At 41.5% G+C, this 23,161-nt stretch overlaps 1 protein-coding gene across 6 annotated transcripts in view; it reads left to right on the plus strand.

The window, feature by feature from the left end:
• Positions 1-12,652: 12,652 nt before the first annotated feature.
• The window catches only part of LOC121859818 (homeobox protein prospero-like), a 225,980-nt gene continuing 215,471 nt past the window's right edge, over positions 12,653-23,161 (plus strand). For all 6 annotated transcript variants that reach the window (XR_006087733.1, XR_006087732.1, XM_042356784.1 and 3 more), the window contains exon 1: positions 12,653-12,729. Coding sequence is in view for 4 of the 6 variants with exons in the window: in XM_042356784.1 (XP_042212718.1) it covers positions 12,702-12,729 (28 nt within the window). In the remaining 2 variants the exon portion in view is untranslated. The remainder of the gene's footprint in view (positions 12,730-23,161) is intronic.

The raw sequence follows: 23,161 nt of genomic DNA on the forward strand, positions 1-23,161 counted from the left end.
AAGAATAATACTCCACAAATATCTTCTCGTGATATAAAATGAAAAGAAAATATTTACGTAGGAAACTAAAAAACTAAAAAATAAATTAAAAACGAAAATAAAAGAATAAACAAAATTTTTCACCGAGAGAAAGAAAAGAAAAAATTGGAAATCAAAATAAAACAAAGAAATATTTCAAAAGTAGTAAACGATGTGGGAAGAAGAAAGTAAACTAATTTATTTACTAAACACCGCAACGACTGGTGACAGTAGATCACCAGCGACCGTACAACATAGCCATATCTGTGTCTTCTGTCTAACATAGCCATAGTGCAACTTATTATCTAAAGTAGCCATATAAAACTAGTATCTAATATAACCATAATCCCTGTGTCATAAAAGGCTAGGTGTGTCATAAGAGGTCAGGTGTGTCATAAGAGGTCAGGTGTGTCATAAGAGGTCAGGTGTGTCATAAGAGGTCAGGTGTGTCATAAGAGGTCAGGTGTGTCATAAGAGGTCAGGTGTGTCATAAGAGGTCAGGTGTGTCATAAGAGGTTAGGTGTGTCATAAGAGGTCAGGTGTGTCATATAAGGCTAGGTGTCATAAGAGACCAGGTGTATCCTGAGAGACCAGGTGTATCATGAGAGATCAGGTGTGTCATGAGAGATCAGGTGTGTCATGAGAGATCAGGAGTGTCATGAGAGATCAGGTGTGTCTTAAGAGATCAGGTGTGTCTTAAGAGATCAGGTGTGTCATTAGAGGCCAACATAGCTCTGTCAGGTGTGCTTGGCTCAACACATATGCAGGTGAATCACTATGCCTCGCAACACTGGAATGACAGGTACATAATATTAACATGAATTAATAAACTTACCTTCCCGAAACATCTTCCTCACTGGGGTTGATAATATGACTGGTTTATGTGGTCTCCTAGGGTAGTGGTTTATTGGGGAAGTGATCTCCTAGGGTAGTGGTTTATTGGGGAAGTGATCTCCTAGGGTAGTGGTTTATTGGGGTAGTGGTCTCCTAGGGTAGTGGCTGGGGAGTGGTTTATTGGGAAAGTGATCTCCTAGGGGACTGGTTTATTGGGAAAGTGATCTTCTGGGTTAGTCGTCTCTACCCATCATCCCGTCTTGTTTATCTCTCTCCATTATCACTTATTCTTTCTTTTCCTTTCTCTCCCATCCCTCCAGGTCTAACTAATTAACACCTTCTCTCTCTCTCTCTCTCTCTCTCTCTCTCTCTCCTCCTCCATATCTCCATCCCTTTCTCTTTCCTTTCCTTCTTCTCTCCCCCCTCTCTCTCCTTATCTACTCTTTTCCCTCATCTCTTCCCCTCCCCTTTTCCTCACTCCCCTTCCTCCCTTCCCCCGTCCCTTCCTACCTATCCCCTCTCTTTCTCTTCCTCCCCTCTTTCTCCTTCCCTCCTGCTCCCCTCTCCCTCTCACTACCCCAGGAGGCAGTCATTTATCCCTTTCCCCAACATATAGGGTTCTTATCACCTAGCCTTTGTCGCTGCGTTCGACCACTCAATTTTATACTTTGTTTCCGTCCGCCCGCGCCCCGTTTTTTGTTGCTGGGGGGGTCATTCCGTTTTCTATAGCTTTGTTCTGATATGACCTTCCATTTTCTCTTTTGTTTATCATTTTGTTATTGTTTGTTTTTTTGTATTCCTCCGTGGCAGTATCAGATCACTCTCCCTTTACCCCCTTCCATTCACCTTTCCCTTCAATCTTTCTCATCTCACTTACTCTCCCCTACCCTGACCCTCCCCATCATCGCCCCTTCGCCTTTACCCTACCTCTCCCATCAACTTTCCCCCTCATCTATCCCTCTCATTACCTCCCCCTTTCCCTCCCATCTTCTCTCATGTCCTACCCCTCCCATTATCTCCCCTCCACCTCCCATCGCTTCCCCTCTGGCTCTTCAAAAACACAATCCCTGGTTACTGCACAAAAGAGAGTTGTATGGACAATGACCTACTTGAAAAAAAAACAGATCACACAAACAAAAAATTTGCTAAATTGAAAATGTTAAAATTCGAAGATATTAACACCTACTGCCGTGCCATCTTTGTTTACAAATCTATCAATCACTTGCCTGACAATAATTATTTCCAGTTCCGGAATAATCAAAGATACAACTTAAGGCACCCAGAGCTACTAAGACCACCCCCCATGCGTTCCTCTCAGTCCCAGACCTCCATAAAATATCACTGTGTGAAGGTGTGGAACAACTTACCCCCACCCATCCGAGCAAAGACTACGCTCCCTTCCTTTAAATCATCTCTTAAAAAATATCGCTTGTCTAAGTATTAATATTTCTTGTAACACCTACTATATTTACAGTACCTGCTTTTATTGTACCACCAAAACCATTTTATCGGAAATTATCATGTAAATAGATAAGTAATTACCATTGCAATTAACATATTTGCCAACTACACAGAATCCTGACAGCTCTGTCCTCTTGTTCAACCTCAATACTGTACAACCCATATTGTACGGCTCCCCCATTATACTTATGTTTTTCAATTCCACTGTAATTTATTTACATACTTATAATTTAAAAAAATAATTAAAATAAAATAAACAATAACAAATAAACAAAATAAATAAATATTGAAGCGATAACCGTGGTAACATTATGAGATGTTCTTATTACCACCATGCTATTGAACTATTCCAGATGATACTAAACGTTACATAATACTTCCATGAGATAAATGTATAGTATATATCAGGTGCCTCAAAAAAGAGCTAAGGTTCTCAACTTCACTTACCCCTATATATCCTATCATCTTCCCCTTCCTCCTCCCCTACCTCTCCTCACCTGGCAATTCTCCCCCCACCCCTCTCACCCATCTCCCGTCTTCTCTCTCTCTCTCTCTCACCCATCTCCCGTGTCTCTCTCTCTCTCTCTCTTCCCCTTCATCCGGTTACACTTGACTCCGGCCTGTAAATAATATGCCACCGGACAAAATACCCTCTGGACAAAATCCCCATCAGACAAAATACCCACCGGACAAAATACCCACTGGACAAAACACCCACCGGGCAAAATACCCACCGGACAAAATACCCACCGAACAAAATACCCACCATACAAAGTACTCGCCGGACAAAATACCCATCAAACAGTATTACACCTGACAAACTCCTAGTGGGATTATACCGAAAAATAAAATCTCATTGAACTAAATTCCGCTCATTGGTGTTTTAGCAAAGAGGTTAGGTTAGGTTAGGTCAGGTCAGGTTAAGGTCTGATTAAGTTAGGTTAGGTTAAGTTAGGTTAGGTTAGGTTAGGTTAGGTTAGGTTAGGTTAGGTTAGGTTAGGTAAGGTTAGGTTAGGTTAGGTTAGGTCTGATTAGATGAGGTTAGGTAAAGAGGGATTTTGACCAATAGCTTAGACATCTTATTACTAAAAAAAAAAGTCCATAAACTTCAATTAAAAAAAAAATGGTATCACGTATATTTTAAGTACTCAATAGCCCGCCTCCCACCATTAGGCCTCACATATTACACCCATACATTACCAAATCAAACGTCTCTCTTTCACGTGTGGGATACTTAACGTTATGGAGCATTCATTTTTATTTTCTGTTTACCTTATTGTTTTATTTTCTTATTTTAATTATATTTCCAGATTTACGTTGTTTTCATTTATTCTTTGTTTATTTTCCAAAGATTTTATTTATCATTTGTGTATTTTTATTAATTTATTTATTTTCTCTGTTGATGTATTGTCTGAGGAAGTTTGAACCATATGTAATAAATGTAATAACCACGACTAATATTACATGATAAACACTATTAAAATAACCTCATTAAAACATACATCATTGTTAAGTAGACTCATATCTAACAATTAACCCTCTGAATAAATCGTCATTCATTATTAGTTCACCTGGGAGTCTCAATAAGTACGGCTTCATTGTCTTGCCCCTCGTCTTACACTTTTGAAGATGGTACGTTAATGTGTGTGCGTGTGCGTGTGCGTGTGCGTGCGTGTGTGGACAGCTCTTATAAGTTGGTATACAGTGTGTGTGACTCCTCAGCTGGTTATTAGGAGAAACGACATCAAAAAGGAGATTACACTGGTAGGTTCAGGACGCAGAGGAGAATGTGGGGTGGGAGCTACTTAGTCAGAGTATTGTTGTCATTTGTAAACTAACATGTGGTTATGGCTCCTGCGGCACCTTAAGTGGTTGTTATGTTGTTGTCGTGTGAGACTATGATGTTTGAGGAGAGAGAGAGAGAGAGAGAGAGAGAGAGAGAGAGAGAGAGAGAGAGAGAGAGAGGAATAATATTTGATAATGTAAACATGTTCTCTTGTCCTGATAAATAATAAAGATTGTATTTGCTTTACGAAACGTTAGTATTTTCCATAACAGACTTTCATATTTATAATAACAGATGTCCGTATCATGTAACTGTAGTGTACAGTGACACACTCAATAGCCATCGTGTACTTCTGCTGCTCCAGGATTATAACCCGTCATTATGAAATGCAAATTAGGTACTTAATTAACCCGCCATGCTGAATACATTACCACCGTCTTCACCGACCAACAAAGATTTCCTTTATCTCTGGGTATCGTGTGTCTCTCTTTATATTCTCCTTACTCTCCTATACAGCCAGAGTTGTATGGTCCAGCCACAGCTCATTAATAAGCGCCTCCCTCCTCACAAAAGAACGCACCACCATCATTCTCCAAGACGAACACATGGGTCATACATTCACATTTCCCGCCAGTCCTCTGATTACAATTACAGAACGATGCCTGCGTTGCCACTTTGTGTTGACACTGCCTGTTTGTTAAGTTGGACTGCAACAAAATTAATAGATTTATTGTCATTAAAATATTGCCTTCAGTCTACCTTTTCAATAATCAGGTAATTATTGTCGAAATATTGAATGATTTTGGACGTTTTATTGGAGAAAAGTTGTTAAGTCTTCCCTCCGGAGAGATGGAGCAACTCGACAGCTGTTGATCTCTATGCGCGGGTTTTTTGAATCCCCTGAGAGGGCGCGGGTGTCCGGCGCACTGCATTTTGTAATCTCCAGTTTTGATTTGCATATGAATCGTAAGTACTTGGCCTGCGATATGAGCATTTCTCAATTAATCATTGGGATTTAGGCTAAATTACATTTTCGATAAATCACATCTGCAAATGTTTTGTGTTATGCATACTAAACGTTTCCTTCTTGTGTGTTAACTACGCGTGAAATGAACATAAGAATAATTGATCACCTTCCAACCTCTCGGATTTAAATGTTATATTCTCTTAATATATAATAGAAAGATGATAAGTCAGGCGTCTTAACATAAGTGACCCAGAGGCTGCTGCTCTACACACTGGAAATTATTAAAGAAAAATACGTAAATCGAAGAAATATTACCATAGTAAAAATGTTAGAAAAATAGTAATGAGAGAGAGAGAGAGAGAGAGAATACATCAGGGGAAGTGCACGAGATGTAAGAGAGGGAAAAGAGTGTGTCGGGGTGAGAGGGGAGGGGGTGAGGGAGGGGGGTAGGGTGGTAACCTGCTCTACTGTTCACGTGTAGTAGTAGTCTTCGCATCTTTTCACACACGAGGGTCTACATCTTCACAAAGTACCACACGTCCCCTCCACACTCTCACGTCACTCCTCCTCACCGCTCAAAAATAACAAGTATCAGTTTCCATTTTTATTCATCCATCCGTCCTCACTTCCCCTCGTGTCTTGCAAGATGATCAACTAGGTGTATCTTGGGAGGAAATTGAGTGAAGCCTTAGAGAGGGTGGGCGTGAACGAAGCCCAGAGGGAGGGTGTTGGACCAGGTGGTGGCTCCAGCATCACCCACCAGGCGGCCGCGTCCACCACCCAGCACGCGGCATGTGCCCTCGCCCGCACGCGACCACATTTGCCACATCTACCCTGTCACTCGCTTGTTTACCCCACACTTTACATCCTTCACTCATATAATTTCATTAACAAAAAGCGATACGTTGATTTTACGACAAACCATTGTGAATGATAAATAAGATTTGCTTACTTTATGAATAATGATAGAGGCAGAGTGAGGGTGTGGCAAGGCGCAGCTGCTGAAGATTGTGATCTAGATGGCTGGGCTCCTAGCAATCGTTTGGGCAGCCAAGCGCGGCCCAGCGAAAACACGAGAGGAAGCCCGCTGCTTCTACACGTCTGCCCCCTCACTACTGCCCCTCAGGGACCTGGCCACTACCACTACTCCTGGATGAGCTGGCCATCGCTGCCACCACTCTCACACCATGGAGACCTGGCCACATCCACACCACCACCCTCATTGTCAACATCCACCACCACCACCCTCATTGTCAACATCCACCACCACCACCGCCGCAGACGTCAACATCCACCACCACTAGCCACGCCACGGCACTACCGAAGAACGGAGAGACGGATGGTGTCCTGTAGAAGTTATGGAGGGACCCTGTTGTCATGGGGGTGGGGGGAGCTGACAAACGTGGTGGTGAGCGACGGAGCCTCTTGTCACTGGTTCTGTTTTTATACACGCATATACTTATAGTATGCATATATGTATGTATGTATTTATTTTTGTGTATACAGATATGTTTGGACTTTGTATGGATTTAGACTGAATGCATGTGTATATGTTTATAGGTGTATATCTATTGGGTGTGCATATAAATGTGTGTGTGTGTGTACTAACTTTCATCTAAATTTCAACCCCCCCCCCCACACACACATACACACGCACTGAACTTTAATGACCCGGAGCTGTGATTGAATTATTCCAAGTAGTTCAAGGTCACAAACAGAAGGTCAACATTGCGTCGCTTGGACCGCACTTGACCCGGGCTATCCAAATTCTGCTTCAGGTTAAATCTCGTAACTGTGAGATATGAGGAAGCATTTGACAGATTTTTTTAAGTTACAACCCACAAGAAAGAATGTTCAAAATGTCATCAAAATTGCACTGAGACTCGACTTGTCCGAAGGTAAAGGTAGCAAATGAAGGTTATGAACTTCTGTGTGTGGATGTGTGTGTGTGTGTGGACTGTACTCAGGTAAACCAAACCAAGTAATTTTTTTCACCACCTTAAAAGCAACAAGGATATAGCAATGTTTAAACTTATCGTACCTAGGGAAAATAAAATAATCCCTCACTTGTGGAAAAGAACATCCAGCAGTCAGGTCAGGAAAGGCAAATTTTAGACTGTCATCGTCATCATTCTGCTTCACTAATCATACGGACGGATGATTATTTGTTTTTTCAATCACGTAAACGGATGATAATTTCATTTAACAACACATGTTTTTTTATTTTTTTATTTTTTTATTATTTTTTTTTACGGAGATAAGCCCACCCGACCACAGGTCACTGACCCACACCAGGAACTAGGGGCGAAAATATAATAATAATAATAATAATAATAATAATAATAACAACAATAATAACAATAACAATGACTATAATTACCACTATTATTATTATTATTATTATTATTATTATGATTATTATTATTATTATTATTATTATTATTATTATTATTATTATTATTATTATTATTATTATTATTATTATTATTATTATAATTAAATAAAGATAATAAAAATAAATAAAATACTAAAAATAAAAATAATAACCATAAATAAATACAAAAACGAAAATAATAACTCAAGACTGAGAAACGATAAACATTATGTATGTTGTGTTGTCAATAGTAAGAGAAACAATTGAGACCCTGCAATTGTGTGTAAATGAGGCAGAAAGTCAGAAAAGCAACCTGGGACTTGGTCACACTTTTTTGTGATGCTATATGGCAGTCGGTGTACCATTAGACAACACACTATGCTTCCACTATCTTCCCAGGCGGTAGTACCTCCCTATTTGATAGCTGCCTACTACCTACCTACCTTCTATTCACTATATATTAAGAATCTTTCGCTGTATATTAAGACTTATTCACTATACTTCAAGACTTATTTACTATATATTCAGACTTATTCACTATACATTAAAACCTATTCACAATATATTAAGACTTATTCACTTTATATTAAAACTTATTCATAATATATTAAGACTCATTCACTATATATTAAGAAGACCTTCTTTTTTCATTCACTGTAAGATTCCTTCTTATTACATCTCTGTCGGGGGAATTAAGTGTGAAAATTCCCCTGGTCCCTTTTTTCGTCTGAGATTAATGTAAAGCGTTGTCCATTTTGGGGAAGGATATCCGTTCTGCGTTATCAATTGTTTTTGTTTCCTTGGTGGTGACAAATACATGTACGGGTTACGCAGTTATCGCATGCTTCCGTCTCTACGTGTTACCTTTTGAGGACGAGAAGGTCATAACCCTCAAAAGACTATCTATAACCCTTTAAGGATGATAATTTAACCCTTTATGGACTATTTTTAACTCTTATAGGATGATGGTTTAAAGTTATTGGTGTTTCTAGATAGTGTTTCTGTTTCTCGGGGAAGGTTCATTAATACAGTGATGCAATATAATCATCACGGTTCAATAGCGTACAACAGTGGTGGTGGGTCTCGGTACAGCATCACTGGGAACAACAAGGAGGGGAGGGGGGAACCTGGGCTGTCCTTCCTCCACGTTAACTAGGGTTTCCCAGCAGGAACACTTGTACGGGCGAGTCCTCCTGCACTCCCCACCCCATCCTGCCCCTCCCTCCCTGCCTCTTCCCTTCTTGATCTCCTTTCTTTCCTCACTCTTCCTTCCCTCCCTTCTTCTTTTTCCTTTTCTGTTCTTTTCTTCAACACTTTTTTCGCCTCTTTTCCACCCTCCTTTCTCTCGTCCTTCCAATCTTTTCTTTTCTTCCTTCCCCTCTTACTCTTCTCGTTCTCCTTATCTCCTACTACTCTTCCTCTGTTTATCTTCCCACTCACTCTTGCTAGGCCTTCTTTCTTCTCCTTCTTTCTCCTTCTGCTTCACCTCTTCCCCTGGGCTGACCTCTGAATTGTAAGGTCGTTGTGAATTGAAGCAACCCCAGACAGTCCTGAGAGATCCTGGTCCTGATAGACCCCAGTCCCAATAGACCCTAGTCCCACAGACCCCAGTCCCGAGAGACCCCTGGTCCTAATAGACCCCAGTCCCAATAGACCCCAGTCCTGATAGACCCCTAGTCCTGATAGACCCCAGTCCCATTAGGACCCAGTCCTGATAGACCCCAGTCCCGAGAGACCCCAGTCCCACAGGACCCCAGTCCTGATAGACCCCAGTCCTGATAGACCAGTCCCAATAGACCCCAGTCCCAATAGACCCCAGTCCTGATAGACCCCATTCCCACAGACCCCAGTCCTAACAGACCCCAGTCCTGATATAGGACCCCATCTCTAATAGACCCTAGTCCTGATAGACCCCAGTCCTGATAGACCCCAATCCTAATAGACCCTAGTCCTGATAGACCCCCAGCTCTAATAGACCCTAGTCCTGATAGACCCCAGTCCTAATAGACCCCAGTCCTGATAGACCCCCAGCTCTAATAGACCCTAGTCCTGATAGACCCCAGTCCTAATAGACCCCCAGCTCTAATAGACCCCAGTCCTGATAGACCCCCAGCTCTAATAAGCCTCAACATAACCTCCTCGTCTATTTAAAACTTTACGATTAGGTTAGGTTAGGTTAGGTTAGGCTAGGCTAGGCTAGGCTAGGCTAGGCTAGGCTAGGCTAGGCTAGGCTAGGCTAGGTTAGGTTATGTTGAAGCTTATTATAAAGCTTGAGAATTTTTCGCCATTCGGCCGGGAATATAGTTATAAAATTATACAAAATTTATTTAATTCTATTTAGTCTCGATTATATAGATTTAATTTTGGTTTTCTGTAATTAAGACAAAAATATAAATTCAAGTTAATTATTTTTAACCTCTTTATACATCTACTTCAACGTGTTAGGAAACTGTAGAAGCTAATAATGAATAATAATAATAAAAAACTATAATAAACAAAGAATAAGGTAATAAGTAATAAGGATGAAAAGTATTATATAAGTAAAATTCTTGTCAAACTTATAACTACTTATTTAATGATCTAAGTGACGATACGAATGATAAGTAAATAATTAAGTATGATAAATAAAAGCAATAAAATAAATCAAACAGAAATATTAAATACGTCAATAAATGGTAATGAAAATAATTAAAGAAAATGTGAGTAAAAATGGTACAAATTCAACTCATCAATGTGAGGTCCGTCAGTGACTGGGTGAGAATGTATAAAGCTGCCGGCACAGTTTTGAAATCAGGTACCGTGTTATGTTAATCCAACTAATTTAATGTCACGAAGAATTGATATACTTATAAGTTATTGTAAATAGGTCACTTTATTATTCACATGTAAGTAAGTTCTTTATAAGTATTGGTTTAAGTAGAAATGTGTAGTTAGTTTAGGTGTAAATATATCATAATATATATTTAATTGAGAGGAATTGTCTTGGTAATTAGATTTATAGTAAGTTTGCGTTAGATTAATATAAGAAGGTGTGAGTAATTAACTTGTAGTAGCGTTTTACAGAGAAGTAATATATTTATGAGTGAGTGACTGAGCCGGTGAACGAACGAGTGGGTGAGTGAGTGAGCTGGTGAACGAACGAGTGGGTGAGTGAGTGAGCCGGTGAACGAACGAGTGGGTGAGTGACTGAGGCAGTGAGTGAGTTATTAAGTGATGTGGGGCGGTAAGAGGGTGAGGGAGGGAGTGAGTGAGTGAGGGGGCTGGTGAGTGAGCTAGGGTGTAACACGATGCAACAGCAGGTGAGAAAGAGTAACAAGGTAAGGTAGGAGGAGGAGGTGGTGTGTGTTAGGTGACGCCAGCCAGCCTCCACCCCTTTACCTTCTAGTGTTACTGTAAACACCCGTACGTGTAAGACAAACACACACACATACACACACGGGCATTAGAAGTGTCCACATGCCCACCTCCTAGCACAGGTGTTAATTAAGATCTCTTACGTCACTGATCTAGGTGGCGCTGCTTGATGATACTCCGTACAGGTGTTAAATCGATTCAAAAGATGAGCTATTTTTTTTTTTAATTAACTAGTTTTAAATATATGTGGATTTATTTTAATTTTTCTCTCACGGTTTATATTCATTATTTATTTCTCCTTTTTAATTTATATATATATATTTTTATTTCTCTGTTTCAATCTTTAGTCGTTTGTTGCTGGTATACCCTGAAGTTGTCATGATTTTAATTGCAGTTATTTGTATTTATTTTATTGCTATTCCAGTTCTCTCTCTCTCTCTCTCTCTCTCTCGATGGACAGTGTTGGTGATGGTGGATAAGAGTATTGTAACAAGACATAGGTTACCAACACACGAGTAAGTGACCTCATCGGCGGTGGTACAGTATGTCTTCCATCATGTTACAGCAAACACACCTCTCACTACTCCTCCCTCCTTCTCTCATTCACTTTTGTTGGGTGAACCTCTGGGGCAGATGACCTTGAAAAGTTTGTTATATCTTCCCTTTTATACACAATATATATGTGTGTGTGTCTTAATATGAGTTATTAACCACATTGTATCTATTCCTCTGACATACATACGTACATACATACATACATACATACATACATACATACATACACACATACATACATACATACATACATACATTTAAATACATTCAAGGATTTATTTTTTTTATTTATTATTTTTTTTACGGGAATTAGTCCACCCGGGCACAAGTCAAACGACCCACAACGGGGCCTGGGGGGCGAAAAAATAATAACAGAAAGAAATTGAAAATAGAGAAGAAAAATGTTATACTGTGTTAATCTACATCACGAAGATGCTGGAAAACCTTCTTTTTAAAGTGAGACAGATTGTATAAGTATGGAAACACAGAAGAAGGCAGAGCATTCCACAGTTTGGCTGTGTGAGGAAAGAAGGAGGCACTATAACGGGTTATTCTCGTGTGACCGACATCCACAGAGAAATGGTGGGCACCGCGGGCAAGACGTGTGTTACGAGCCCACGACCTTGCCGGCGGTACACAGGATGTCAAATCCACCGAACATTGCCCGTTAAAGTACCTGTAAAAGAGAGAGAGTGAAGCAACATTGCGACGAAGAGAAAGGGAAGAGAGAGTGTCGACTAAAGGAGGAGAGTTAATAAGACGAAAAAACGTAACATATATATATTACTTTTTTTTTGTGAAATCGGTTATTTTGCAAAATAACTTACAGTTAGACCTCCATTTAACGGACTGTATGGTGAGGAAATCCGTTATAGTAAGGGTTTATTAGATGTGAAAATCTCCCTCTACCGAATTATATAGAGATGAAAATCCGTTATATCGATGGTCCATTAGACGTGAAACACCAATATAACGGATTATATAGAGTTAAAAGTCCGTTATATGAAGGTTTCACTGTATTTTGGATGGCTTGACTTGAAACTCTGAGACCACCACCATCCTTGCCACTCAGAAATATACGTTGTTGTTGTTATAGTTGTTTTAACCGTATTTTCTACGTTTTAACCGTATTTTATGCGTTTTAACTATATTACCTGTGTTTAATAGTATTTTCTGTGCTTTAATCGTATTTTCTTTGTTTCAATCGCATTTTCTGAGTTTTAAATGTATTCTTTTTTGTTATAACCCTTTTAATGTGTTCTGATCACGTCTTAACCGTGTTTTTGTCTTGCTTCAGGTTGTTGCTAGTGGACAGAGCAGGGGAGCGTGAACTAGCTTTCATCAAGCCCGACATGAATCACCATTTACCTCCAGGGCAAGGTAAGTGTGTCTCACAGTATTTCAGTGTTCGTTGGAATTATCACTTACGGTTTCTTGGTGTTTCTGGTACTGCACAATACCGGATTATTGATGTTCCGGTCTAAACACCTCCGGATTATTGATGTTCCTGAAACACTTCCGGATTATTGATGTTCCGGACGACACACTGCCGCATTATTGGTGTTCCGGGCTAAACACTGCCGGATTATTGATTTCCGGACTAAACAATTCCGAATTATTGGTGTTCCTGAAACACTGCCGGATTATTGATGTTCCGAACTAAACACTGCCGGATTATTGATGTTCCCGAAACACTTCCGGATTATTGATGTTCCGGACTAAACACTGCCGGATTATTGATGTTCCTGAAACACTGCCGGATTATTGATGTTCCGGACTAAACACTGCCGAATTATTGATGTTCCGGGCTAAACACTGCCGGATTATTGATGTTCCGGACTTCACACTGTCAGGTTATTGATGTTCCGGACTACACACTGTCAGGTTATTGATGTTCCGGACTACACACTTCCAGATTATTGATGTTCCGGACTACACACTTCCAGATTATTGATTTTCCGGATTATACACGACCAGATTATTGATGATCCTGGTGCTGCACACTATCAGATAATTGATGTTTTTGACACAGTATCACATTTCTGGACTTTAGTGTTCCTGGTACATCACTCTCTCTCTCTCTCTCTCTCTCTCTCTCTCTCTCTCTCTCTCTCTCTCTCTCTCTCTCTCTCTCTCTCTCTCTCTCAATATTAATATGCTAAGCTCTGCTATCTAATGATGAGCAAAAAAAAAACTATGTCCATTACATTATAAAATAGTTCATCACACTATAGGAAGATTATATAGGACGTAGCTGCTACATAGCCTCTCAGAATATATCGTCATGTATTCATATGTATTTTTTCATTGTATATACTAGCATATATGAGTACCTATATTATGAAAGACATTGGTACCAACCCTGTGGTATATGTGTATGTGTTGTTGGTGTAATTTTTTTGTGTATTTTTTCTTATACATAGATTATATATGAAAAGACCGTATAAAAAATATATATGCGTGCCTGGGTTTCTCTTCACTTTCCGGTATATACTTATGTTAAATGTATATTACTGTTACTACTTGCTATATGCGTTTCATTATAATTCGATTCGTATATGAGAGTACTAGAATGTATAATCGTTATATGAGTACATTATACTATTACATGTATATCGGTTCCTTTTAACCTACAATAAGCATGTGAATTTATATAGATTTCTTAGGAATGTGTTCATTGTACTGTACGTCGACTAACTATGATGTGCAGGATAAAACAGTCGTTAGAATGGTGCTATTGTTGTGTTATCTCCATCATGTAGTATGTTATGTATCGTTGTGTAATTTTGTTATACAACAAGTGAAATGTGTGTGTGTGTGTGTGTGTGTGTGTGTGTGTGTGTAATAATAATAAACGGTTTATTAATAGAGTTGCAACCGGTGGCTGAAAATATACAGACTTACATTTGATTTGAACATATAATATGCGTTGAATACATTTACAGGGCTGTACAGTACATAAATCAGGAGTTGTTTATTATTTTAACAATAGATGGGATGGTGCTGTTCTTATATCTATCGGTGCGGGCTCTTATGGGCTGAATTTTGTTGTAGTGGCGGACTGCGCGAGGTGGGTGGGGGGCTGCAGGTGGCAGGAGGTGGCGATGACGAGGGTGGTGCAGTAGTCCACTGCCAAACCTTTCCAGTGCTTGGTGGTGGAGGTCACTGAGGGATGGCATTTCCAGGGTGGAGAGAGCGTTGGTGTAGCCGGAGTATTCTGCGCCGAGCATGATTCTGCAGGCCCTTTTCTGTACCTTCTCTACCTGACGTTGTTGGGTGGAGTTGAGAGAAGACGACCAGGCTGGTGACGCATACGTTAGTTTGGGGAGAATAAAGGCGTTGTAGATGGTCCTCAGCTCTGGCGTGGGTGTCCCAAGTGACCTAAGTCGTCGTAGCAAGTAGAGAAGGTACGAGGCTGCCTTGATTGTGTTATGACTACGGTTTTGGTGTGGTTGATGGTGACCTTGTTCTCCGTAGTCCATGCCTGTAGCCTGTCCAGGGTGCCTTGTAGCGATGAGTAGTCTGGTGCGGTATTGTCCACTGAGACCCCCACAGTGCAGTCATCCACGTACTTCCACCTGTGAGGAGTGTCTGATAGAGCGTCGTTGATCAGGATGAGGAAGCACAGTGGTCCCATCTTGGTCCCCTGTGTGTGTGTGTGTGTGGGTGGAGGTGTGGTAATATTATGCAGGGCTCTGATACGGTCCACCCCATTGTCTCTTCTTATGTAAATGAAAGATGTCCATTCGTTGTATCTGTTAGGAAATCACCTGAAACTTATTGCGCTCATATCCACCTTATCTGTATGTCAACAACAAAGTGTGTGCGTGTGTGTGTGTATGTGTGTGTGTGTGTGTGTGTGTGTGTGTGTGTGTGTGTGTGTGTGTGTGTGTGTGTGTGTGTGTGTGTGTGTGTGTGTGTGTGTGTGTGTGTGTGTGTGTGTGTGTGTGTGTGTGTGTGTGTGTGTGTGTGTGTGTGTGTGTGTGTGTGTGTGTGTGTGTGTGTGTGTGTGTGTGTGTGTGTGTGTGTGTGTGTGTGTGTGTGTGTGTGTGTGTGTGTGTGTGTGTGTGTGTGTGTGTGTGTGTGTGTGTGTGTGTGTGTGTGTGTGTGTGTGTGTGTGTGTGTGTGTGTGTGTGTGTGTGTGTGTGTGTGTGTGTGTGTGTGTGTGTGTGTGTGTGTCTTGAGACAATGAGGAGGGCGTAGTGATAGTGTGAGGTGAGATCGTGTTTGCCATTGGTGAGGAACCACCACCACTAAGTTCTACACTTGTCATCATTATCTGATACACTATCTTTGCCTAGTTTCGGGGTGTCACTCACAATGGGCTGTGTGTGTGTGGGTGGGTGTGTGACCATTACATGTCAGTACCACTGTTGTATGAGGTAACGTCCATGAGCTCATGTAATATTTTATGTAGGAATTGATGTTTGTCCGCCTGTAGGCAGATCTTACATGAGAGATTTTGATTCCAGTGAACATCTGTGCCAGTACTACACCTAATGGAGACAATACAAGTCTTTGAAATTTTTCGAAATAATCCGAAACCGTAAAAGAGAGAGAAAGAGAATTATGTATCTTTAGAAGTTATCCTTTTCATCAGTATTGAATAATTAGACTGGGATAAACAGGTGGTAATTAGTCGTGAGGTGAGGTGTGTGTCTTGTGTGTCCAGATAATGAGAGGAGTTTATATATGTAATGTTTATATCGAGTGTAAATAAAGGCGGTGGTAATGCTGTTGTGTGTATGTGTGTATTAAGTCGTTGTTTCTGGCTCAGTGGATCCAATACTCGCTTTGTGTCCCAAGTGAAGGTGTCAGCCTCACTACCTCCTTCCGTCTTTAGTTATACTCTCTTCCCCTAACAACTCTCCCGCCCACCAGGCTTACGGGACCCACTTTCACTTCCATTCAACGACGGTGTACCTTGATGAAGCGAGTGTTGACTTTGATCGTACTATATTTAGCTTTCTAATCTGTGTATGTGAAGGAAAACTCATACATCAATGAAATATGTATAAATATTTAATAGGAGAATGCATGAATCAGGAGTATGTGTGTAATTGTGTTTGTTATGACAGCAGGTGGTATTAGATGGAGTCGACACGTAATACACACCGACCGTCGACTAATCCCACAGAAACTTGTGTTGACAGGTAGCTCACTGACCAAGTTGTTGTCACTGATGATATAACTACAGTCGAATTTAATCTGGATTAATGTAACATGTTATTAAATGATAACTTACACCAGCGTATCTTAACTTTACCTGTCATTTCATGTTAACTTACAGGAGGGTATCTTAACCTTACCTAACGTATTTGACTTAACCTCTCCTGTAATAAATCCTCTTAAACTAGCTTACATTAACCCAACTTATCCCAAGATCTTTTGGTGAGTTGTATGTTAACCTAATTAAACATACAGTTAATCTAGTAAAGTATTCATCTACCTCTCTCTCCACTCGCTTTCCCTCCATGCCTGCCTTCATCCCTCCTCCTCCTCTTCCCTCCATACACTCTTCTCTCCTCTTCTTCCTCTTCCCTCCATAACATCTTTTTCCTCTTATCCCCTCCCCTTTTCCTCGTCCTTCGCCACTGTCTTCCCTCACTTTCTCTCCAGTCCTCCTCCTCCACCTTCCCATCACCACGCCATCTCCTACACTTCCCCCTTCCTTCCCTCTCTCCCTCTTTCCCATCGTCACCCCACCTCTCCTCTAGCCTTCTTCCTGTGTGCATGTCGACTGCCCCAGATACCCATCCCGTGGAGCCAGGGCATGTTTGTTTGTGGTGAAAGTGGAGTGTGTGTGTGTGTGTGTGTAGGGTCCCTCCGTCATGGGCCGTACAGATGATACCTTAATCACTATTTAGTCCATATTTGGCAGGAAGTTGGATCAGGAGATTTGTATATATGTGTGTGGGAGGGGATGGGAGGGGAGCTGATTGGGAGTTTTGGGAAGGTAATGGGAGAGAGATTTGAGGGATAGGTGTGGCCAATGACTCTGTGTGTGTGTGTGTGTGTGTGTGTGTGTGTATGTGTGTGTGTGTCCTCAGTCACAACGCCACCATCACTAACCAACCAACAAGCGTTACAATCTTTCTTTATCTTAGAACAAGTATCGTTACTATATCCTTGGCCAGCAGTGTTCCTTCTAAACGTCTCTTAAAGAATGGACCTATGTCTATGTCAATGTCTATGTCTGTCTGTCTTTCTCTGTGTGCCTGTGTCTGTCTCTCTGTCTGTGCATGTCTCTCTCTCTCTCTCTCTCTCTCTCTCTCTCTCTCTCTCTCTCTCTCTCTCTCTCTCTCTCTCTCTCTCTCTCTCTCTCTCTCTCTCTCTCTCTCTCTCTCTCTCTCTCTCTCTCTCTCTCTCTCTCTCTCTCTCTCTCCCTCCGTTTCAACTTTATTCTCTGATTTATGCTTGTCTTGTTTGTCTTTATCTTTGTATCACTATCTTTGCCCATGACCATTCTTTCTTTTCTTTCTTTCTTCACCCTTGCATCCTATCTTGGGTGTACTTCATCCTTACGCCCATTCCCGTCCTCCTCTCCTTCCTTCCTTCCTTCCTTCCTTCCTTCCTCCCTTTCCTTTCTCATGCCCATTTCCATTTATATCTCCATCTTTCTTCCGTCTTCCTTCCTTCCTTCCTTCCTTCCTTCCTTCCCTCCTTCCGCTCCTTGGTGTACCTCATCCTCACGCCCAACCCGCCGTGTCCTCCTCCTGGTAGTTAAGCCAGTAATACCCTCTAGCCTGGCCAGGGAGTGAGTCAGGTCACCTCTCGGAACAATTTACCTTGACAATGCTTATTCCTGGACGTCGGTTATGTTTGTGGATCCTCTTCCTGTAGGGGAGGGGGCTAGAGGGCAGGGGAGACGTAAGGGGGACAGAGAGGCGGGGGGTTTGGGGGAACTAGCCAGGAGGATTTGGGGGTCATATATATAAGGAATTTAATTATAATTTGTTTGTTGTTGTTTATAGATAAGAAAATATAGAGACGATAGTTTAAAATAAGGGGGGTGGGGGTGATCAGAGACTCACCATAAGCAGGTAGTTAATTATGAGAGATTTAGGTATGGTTGACTGGTGGCCTTGTAGATGAGAGGAGAGGGGGGAGGTGTGTGGACCGTTATAGACAGGTGGCCGCCATAGAGAGGAAGCTGGTGTGGATTGATGGTGCGTCTAGATAGGTTGTCGTTATACACACCTGGTTGTTTATAGACAGGTGGCCTTTATTACCTGCTGGCTGGTTAAAGTACACCAGATGACAAAAGGTCGATTCGTCCCAAAATGAAGCAGTATCGACCCTAAATGAGATCAGACAAGACGGCCGCACCAGATGACAGTTGGGGTAAGTTCGGAGACTCATTCCAGTGTCTCAGTTCCACCACGGAGAGCAAACTTTTGAGACTGTACTCTATCTTATATAACCTAACTTGACCTAACCAAACCTAATCTAACATAATTTAACCTAACTTAACACTAACCTAACCTAACCTTTAAGTTAAATAAGCTGGGGTGAATATTCTTCAGGTTAATCCATAACTTGCATCCGTAAGTCATTTAACTTATATGGTCAATTTAAAGAACAGTTAATGGTTATAGAATGGTTATGAAATACAATTGATTAACATAACAGCATCGATTAGTGTGAAGATGTAACATGATACATATATATATACATATACATACATATATACACACATATACACACACATACATACACACATACATACACACACACATATACATATAAATTAGAGTGGAATTTAAAAACATAAGAATAATGGGGGAGCAGTACAACCTGAGTTGTGAAAATAAGTGTAAATAAGAGAGCGGGTGTGGCAGAAGTATCACCACCCAGTACACCCACAAGTGACCAGGCTCAGGGAGAACAAATGGGCAGATAAAGATCGTTCCCTGCCCCAGCCCCTTTATTTACGCTCGATCAGCTGATCCGGTCACGTGACTGACAGCCTTTAAGGACCCAACTCGCCCAGGTACCGCCCTAGACACGTGGGCGGATGCTCCTTCTAAAATGGACCTCTGCTTAATTAGGCATTAGTCAAATTTAGACTTTTTTTTAAATTTAATTTTGATAAAATGAGTTTTGGTTAAATAAGCGATTTTTCCGAACTTGATTTAACGAAAATAAAAGTTATTCGTTACTAAGATCTGTCTTTGAACATAACAAGTAACGTATTCTCATCGTTGTAGTTTCCCCTGTAGAAAACGAGAATAGAAGAGAGGGGGGCACTCCTAAACAAAGGAATCCTGCGTTAACTGTACCAAACAACTGACCCAATGTTTGACCTTTTAATGATGGGGTCACCAGTATATTACTCTGGCCTAGATATTGACCCAATAAACATGAATGTAAACACTATTTTCCAGTCTCTTTTAGCGTTCGTAAGATAATGTTTGTTGACTTGACTTGGATGACTTGAATGTTGAATTATGTCAGACTTGGATGATTGACTTAGTGGGTTGAGTTTGGTTGATCTTGGATTTGGTTGTGTTAGGTGCTGAATGACTCATTGGTTGTGATAGGTTGATGGAGGTAATTTTGGTTAGATTAAGTTCACTTCCCTTTCAGTTTGGTTCCTTAACGTCAAATGCTTCTCTCTCTCTCTCTCTCTCTCTCTCTCTCTCTCTCTCTCTCTCTCTCTCTCTCTCTCTCTGAATCATCACTTCGTCGCAAATTTGGATTTAATCTATATTTTTTGTTCATGTTTTGTTTTATTCATTAATTTATTTAATTTTGTGTATAAACTATTGGTTTTGAGAACGTCCCCGAATTTTTTTTTTTCAGCGGAATTTCGAAAAACTCAGTATTTCAACCGGTGGTTCAAATAAATATAATTTCACTTTTTCGGGCAGAGTCACGGAAACTATTTTTTTAGATTTTTTTTGTATATATCCATTGCTTGTCATAATGAAGTTTTCCTGCAAACGAATACAATTTGCAAATTCCAATATTTTTCTTTGGTCGAAAAAAAATTATTTGTATCAAAACAACGAAAATGTTATGATTTTTGTATTTCTTGTGGCAGGTCGTGATGTAGTGGTGGGAGGAGAAGGAAATTATTTATTGTAGAAGAGGCGGAGTGTTTGAGGGAGGGAGGAGCGGGGAGGGCAGGGAGGGAGGAGGGAGGGGAGGAATTAGCGTATATAAAAATTTTCTTGACTCTCCTCTCACCATCTTACATAGAACACTGAAGGTAATAAAAGAATAATTTTACAGATTTATCTTGTAAAGGAAACACTCACTGATTTACTCCTTAAAGAAAACTTACCTGACTTATCTTACTAAAGGAAAACTTACCGATTTGATTTAAAAGGAAAATTTACTGAATTAATTTAGAAGGAAAAATTACCGGTTTAGTTTGTATCTCTCATTTCTCCTTCTTCTTCTTCTTCTTCTTCTTCTTCTTCCTCTTCCTCTTCCTCCTCTTCCTCCTCCTCTGTCATCAGGACGAGGGAGGAGTATCACCCCGGGAGGTAATCTGTGTGAGAGAACGCTTGACCCTTCACCAGGTGCATGGACCCCTCCCTCCATCCCTCCCTCCCTCCTTCCTTCCTTCCTTTTTCCCACCTTGTTCCTTCACCCTTTCTCCCTCCTTTCACCCTTATACCCACCTACCTACACCCTCACCCCACCCTCACCCTCACCCCCACCCCTCCTCCACACCCCACCCTCACCCCTCACCCCAATTCCACCCTCACCTAGCCCCACCCCTCACTTTACCCCACCCCCACCCTCACCCTCACCCTCACCCCCACCTGCCCCTCACCCACACACCCCTCACCCCTGCCCCAACCCTCTTCATGTCCCCCCACCTCCTGCCCTCACCCCCACCCCACGGTTGGGGATTGGGTTAGGGGCTGACTGCTAACCTTCTAACAACCAACTTGACCCACATTACTGGTGCTGGGTCATGATGATCAACTGTGAATAAAGCACCCCAGGCGCACCACCTCTGGAAGAACCTCCTGCTAACACCACCTGGGGGTGGGGGAGAGAGGAAGGAGAGGGAGGAGAGGGAGAAGAGGGAGAGGGGAGGACAGAAAGGAGGGAGGGGACAGAGAAAGGAGAGGGAGGGACAGGAGAAGGAGAGAGGGAGGACATAAGGAAGGAGAGAGGAGGGGGACAGGGGAAAGGAGAGAGAGGAGGGGGAGAGGGAAGGAGAGAGGGAGGGGGACAGGGAAGGAGAGAGGGAGGGGGAGGAGGAGAGTCTTCATATGAGCAAAAAACAAACAAACAAACAATAATAATAATAACAATAATAATAATAACAACAATAATAATAATAAGTATGAAAACTATACACAGAAAATGAAGATAGAAACATCCTTCATGCAGCTCCGACCAGTGTTAGTTAGTTAGTATCTTCATTCTAATTAACTCTAATCTAACCTGTTACCAAAAGCTGTCCGGGTGCCGTCAGGGGGAAGGAAATAAGATAAAATAAAATAAAAATTATATATATATATCGCAAGCATAGGGAGGAATTATACTGGTGCTGTCTGTTGTCACTTTTTATTTTATCAAGAGGTCTGGTTAAGGACGCTGCTGTAACATCCATGTGTCGTATTTGTTTTCTCGGAACTTACTGAATTGATGAGATGGTGTGTGTGTGTGTGTGTGTGTGTGTGTGTGTGTGTGTGTGTGTGTGTGTGTGTGTGTGTGTGTGTGTGTGTGTGTGTGTGTGTGTGTGTGTGTGTGTGTTATCGTTGACAGGCATCACATCAGGACGGTCGACCTTGATCTGTCTCGTCTCTTGCTGTCCAGTGTCTCTCCAGTCTTTTGTTATCTCACATCTTCTGTCCCGTCTCGTTATCTCACATCTGTCCTGTCTATTGTTGTCTCTCACATCTGTCAAACACATTCACCCTCGCAGCACTTAACCTAACCTCACCTAACACTAACCTAACCTCACCTAACACTAACCTAACACCTTTAGCATACTACTTGCCTAACCTAACCTAACACTAACCTACCTCACTAACATAACTAACCTAACCTAACCTAACACTAACCTAACCTAATACTAACCTAACCTCACCTAACACTAACCTAACCTAACACTAACCTAACCTAACACTAACCTAACCTAACCTAACACTAACCTAACCTAACACTAACCTAACCTAACACTAACCTGACCTAGCACTAACCTAACCTCACCTAAACACTAACCTAACCTCACCCCATCCCACTAAATAGGGTGACGGTGGTTAGTCTTAAGGTGAAATAAGCTGTTAATGCAGATTCTCCAGATAATTCGATTTTATTACTTCATATTTTTTCTCCACGGATTCACAGTCCATTTCCATCCACCTTCCTCCTATCCCACCCTCCTCCTATCCCACCCTCCTCCTATCCCACCCTCCTCCTATCCCACCCTCCTCCTATCGCACCCTCCTCCTATCCCACCCTCCTCCTATCGCTCCTCCTATCCCACCCTCCTCCTATCCCACCCTCCTCCTATCCCACCAACGACGATTTCTTTGTCTAGCTCGTAGTATTAATTCATCTGGTCTCCGTCTTCAGGAAACACTTTCTACATCCTCACTGGATATTTTCCCATGGATAAGATCATCCCACCTTTCCCACCTTACCCTCTTCCTCCTCCCCCCCTCCTCCCCCTCCTTACCCCTCCTCCTTCTTACCTCCATCAACAAATTATGATCCATCGCCGTAAATAAAAGATCCCTTATGAATATCTACCATACTGACTAAAGCTCAATAAAGTACACTATGGTCTCTAGATATAATTAAAATCCATACCATAATCGCCCTTATTCTCTCGTTTCCT

The sequence above is a fragment of the Homarus americanus genome, unplaced genomic scaffold (assembly GCF_018991925.1).
Source record: "Homarus americanus isolate GMGI-L3 unplaced genomic scaffold, GMGI_Hamer_2.0 scaffold30161, whole genome shotgun sequence".
Lineage (NCBI taxonomy): Eukaryota > Metazoa > Arthropoda > Malacostraca > Decapoda > Nephropidae > Homarus > Homarus americanus.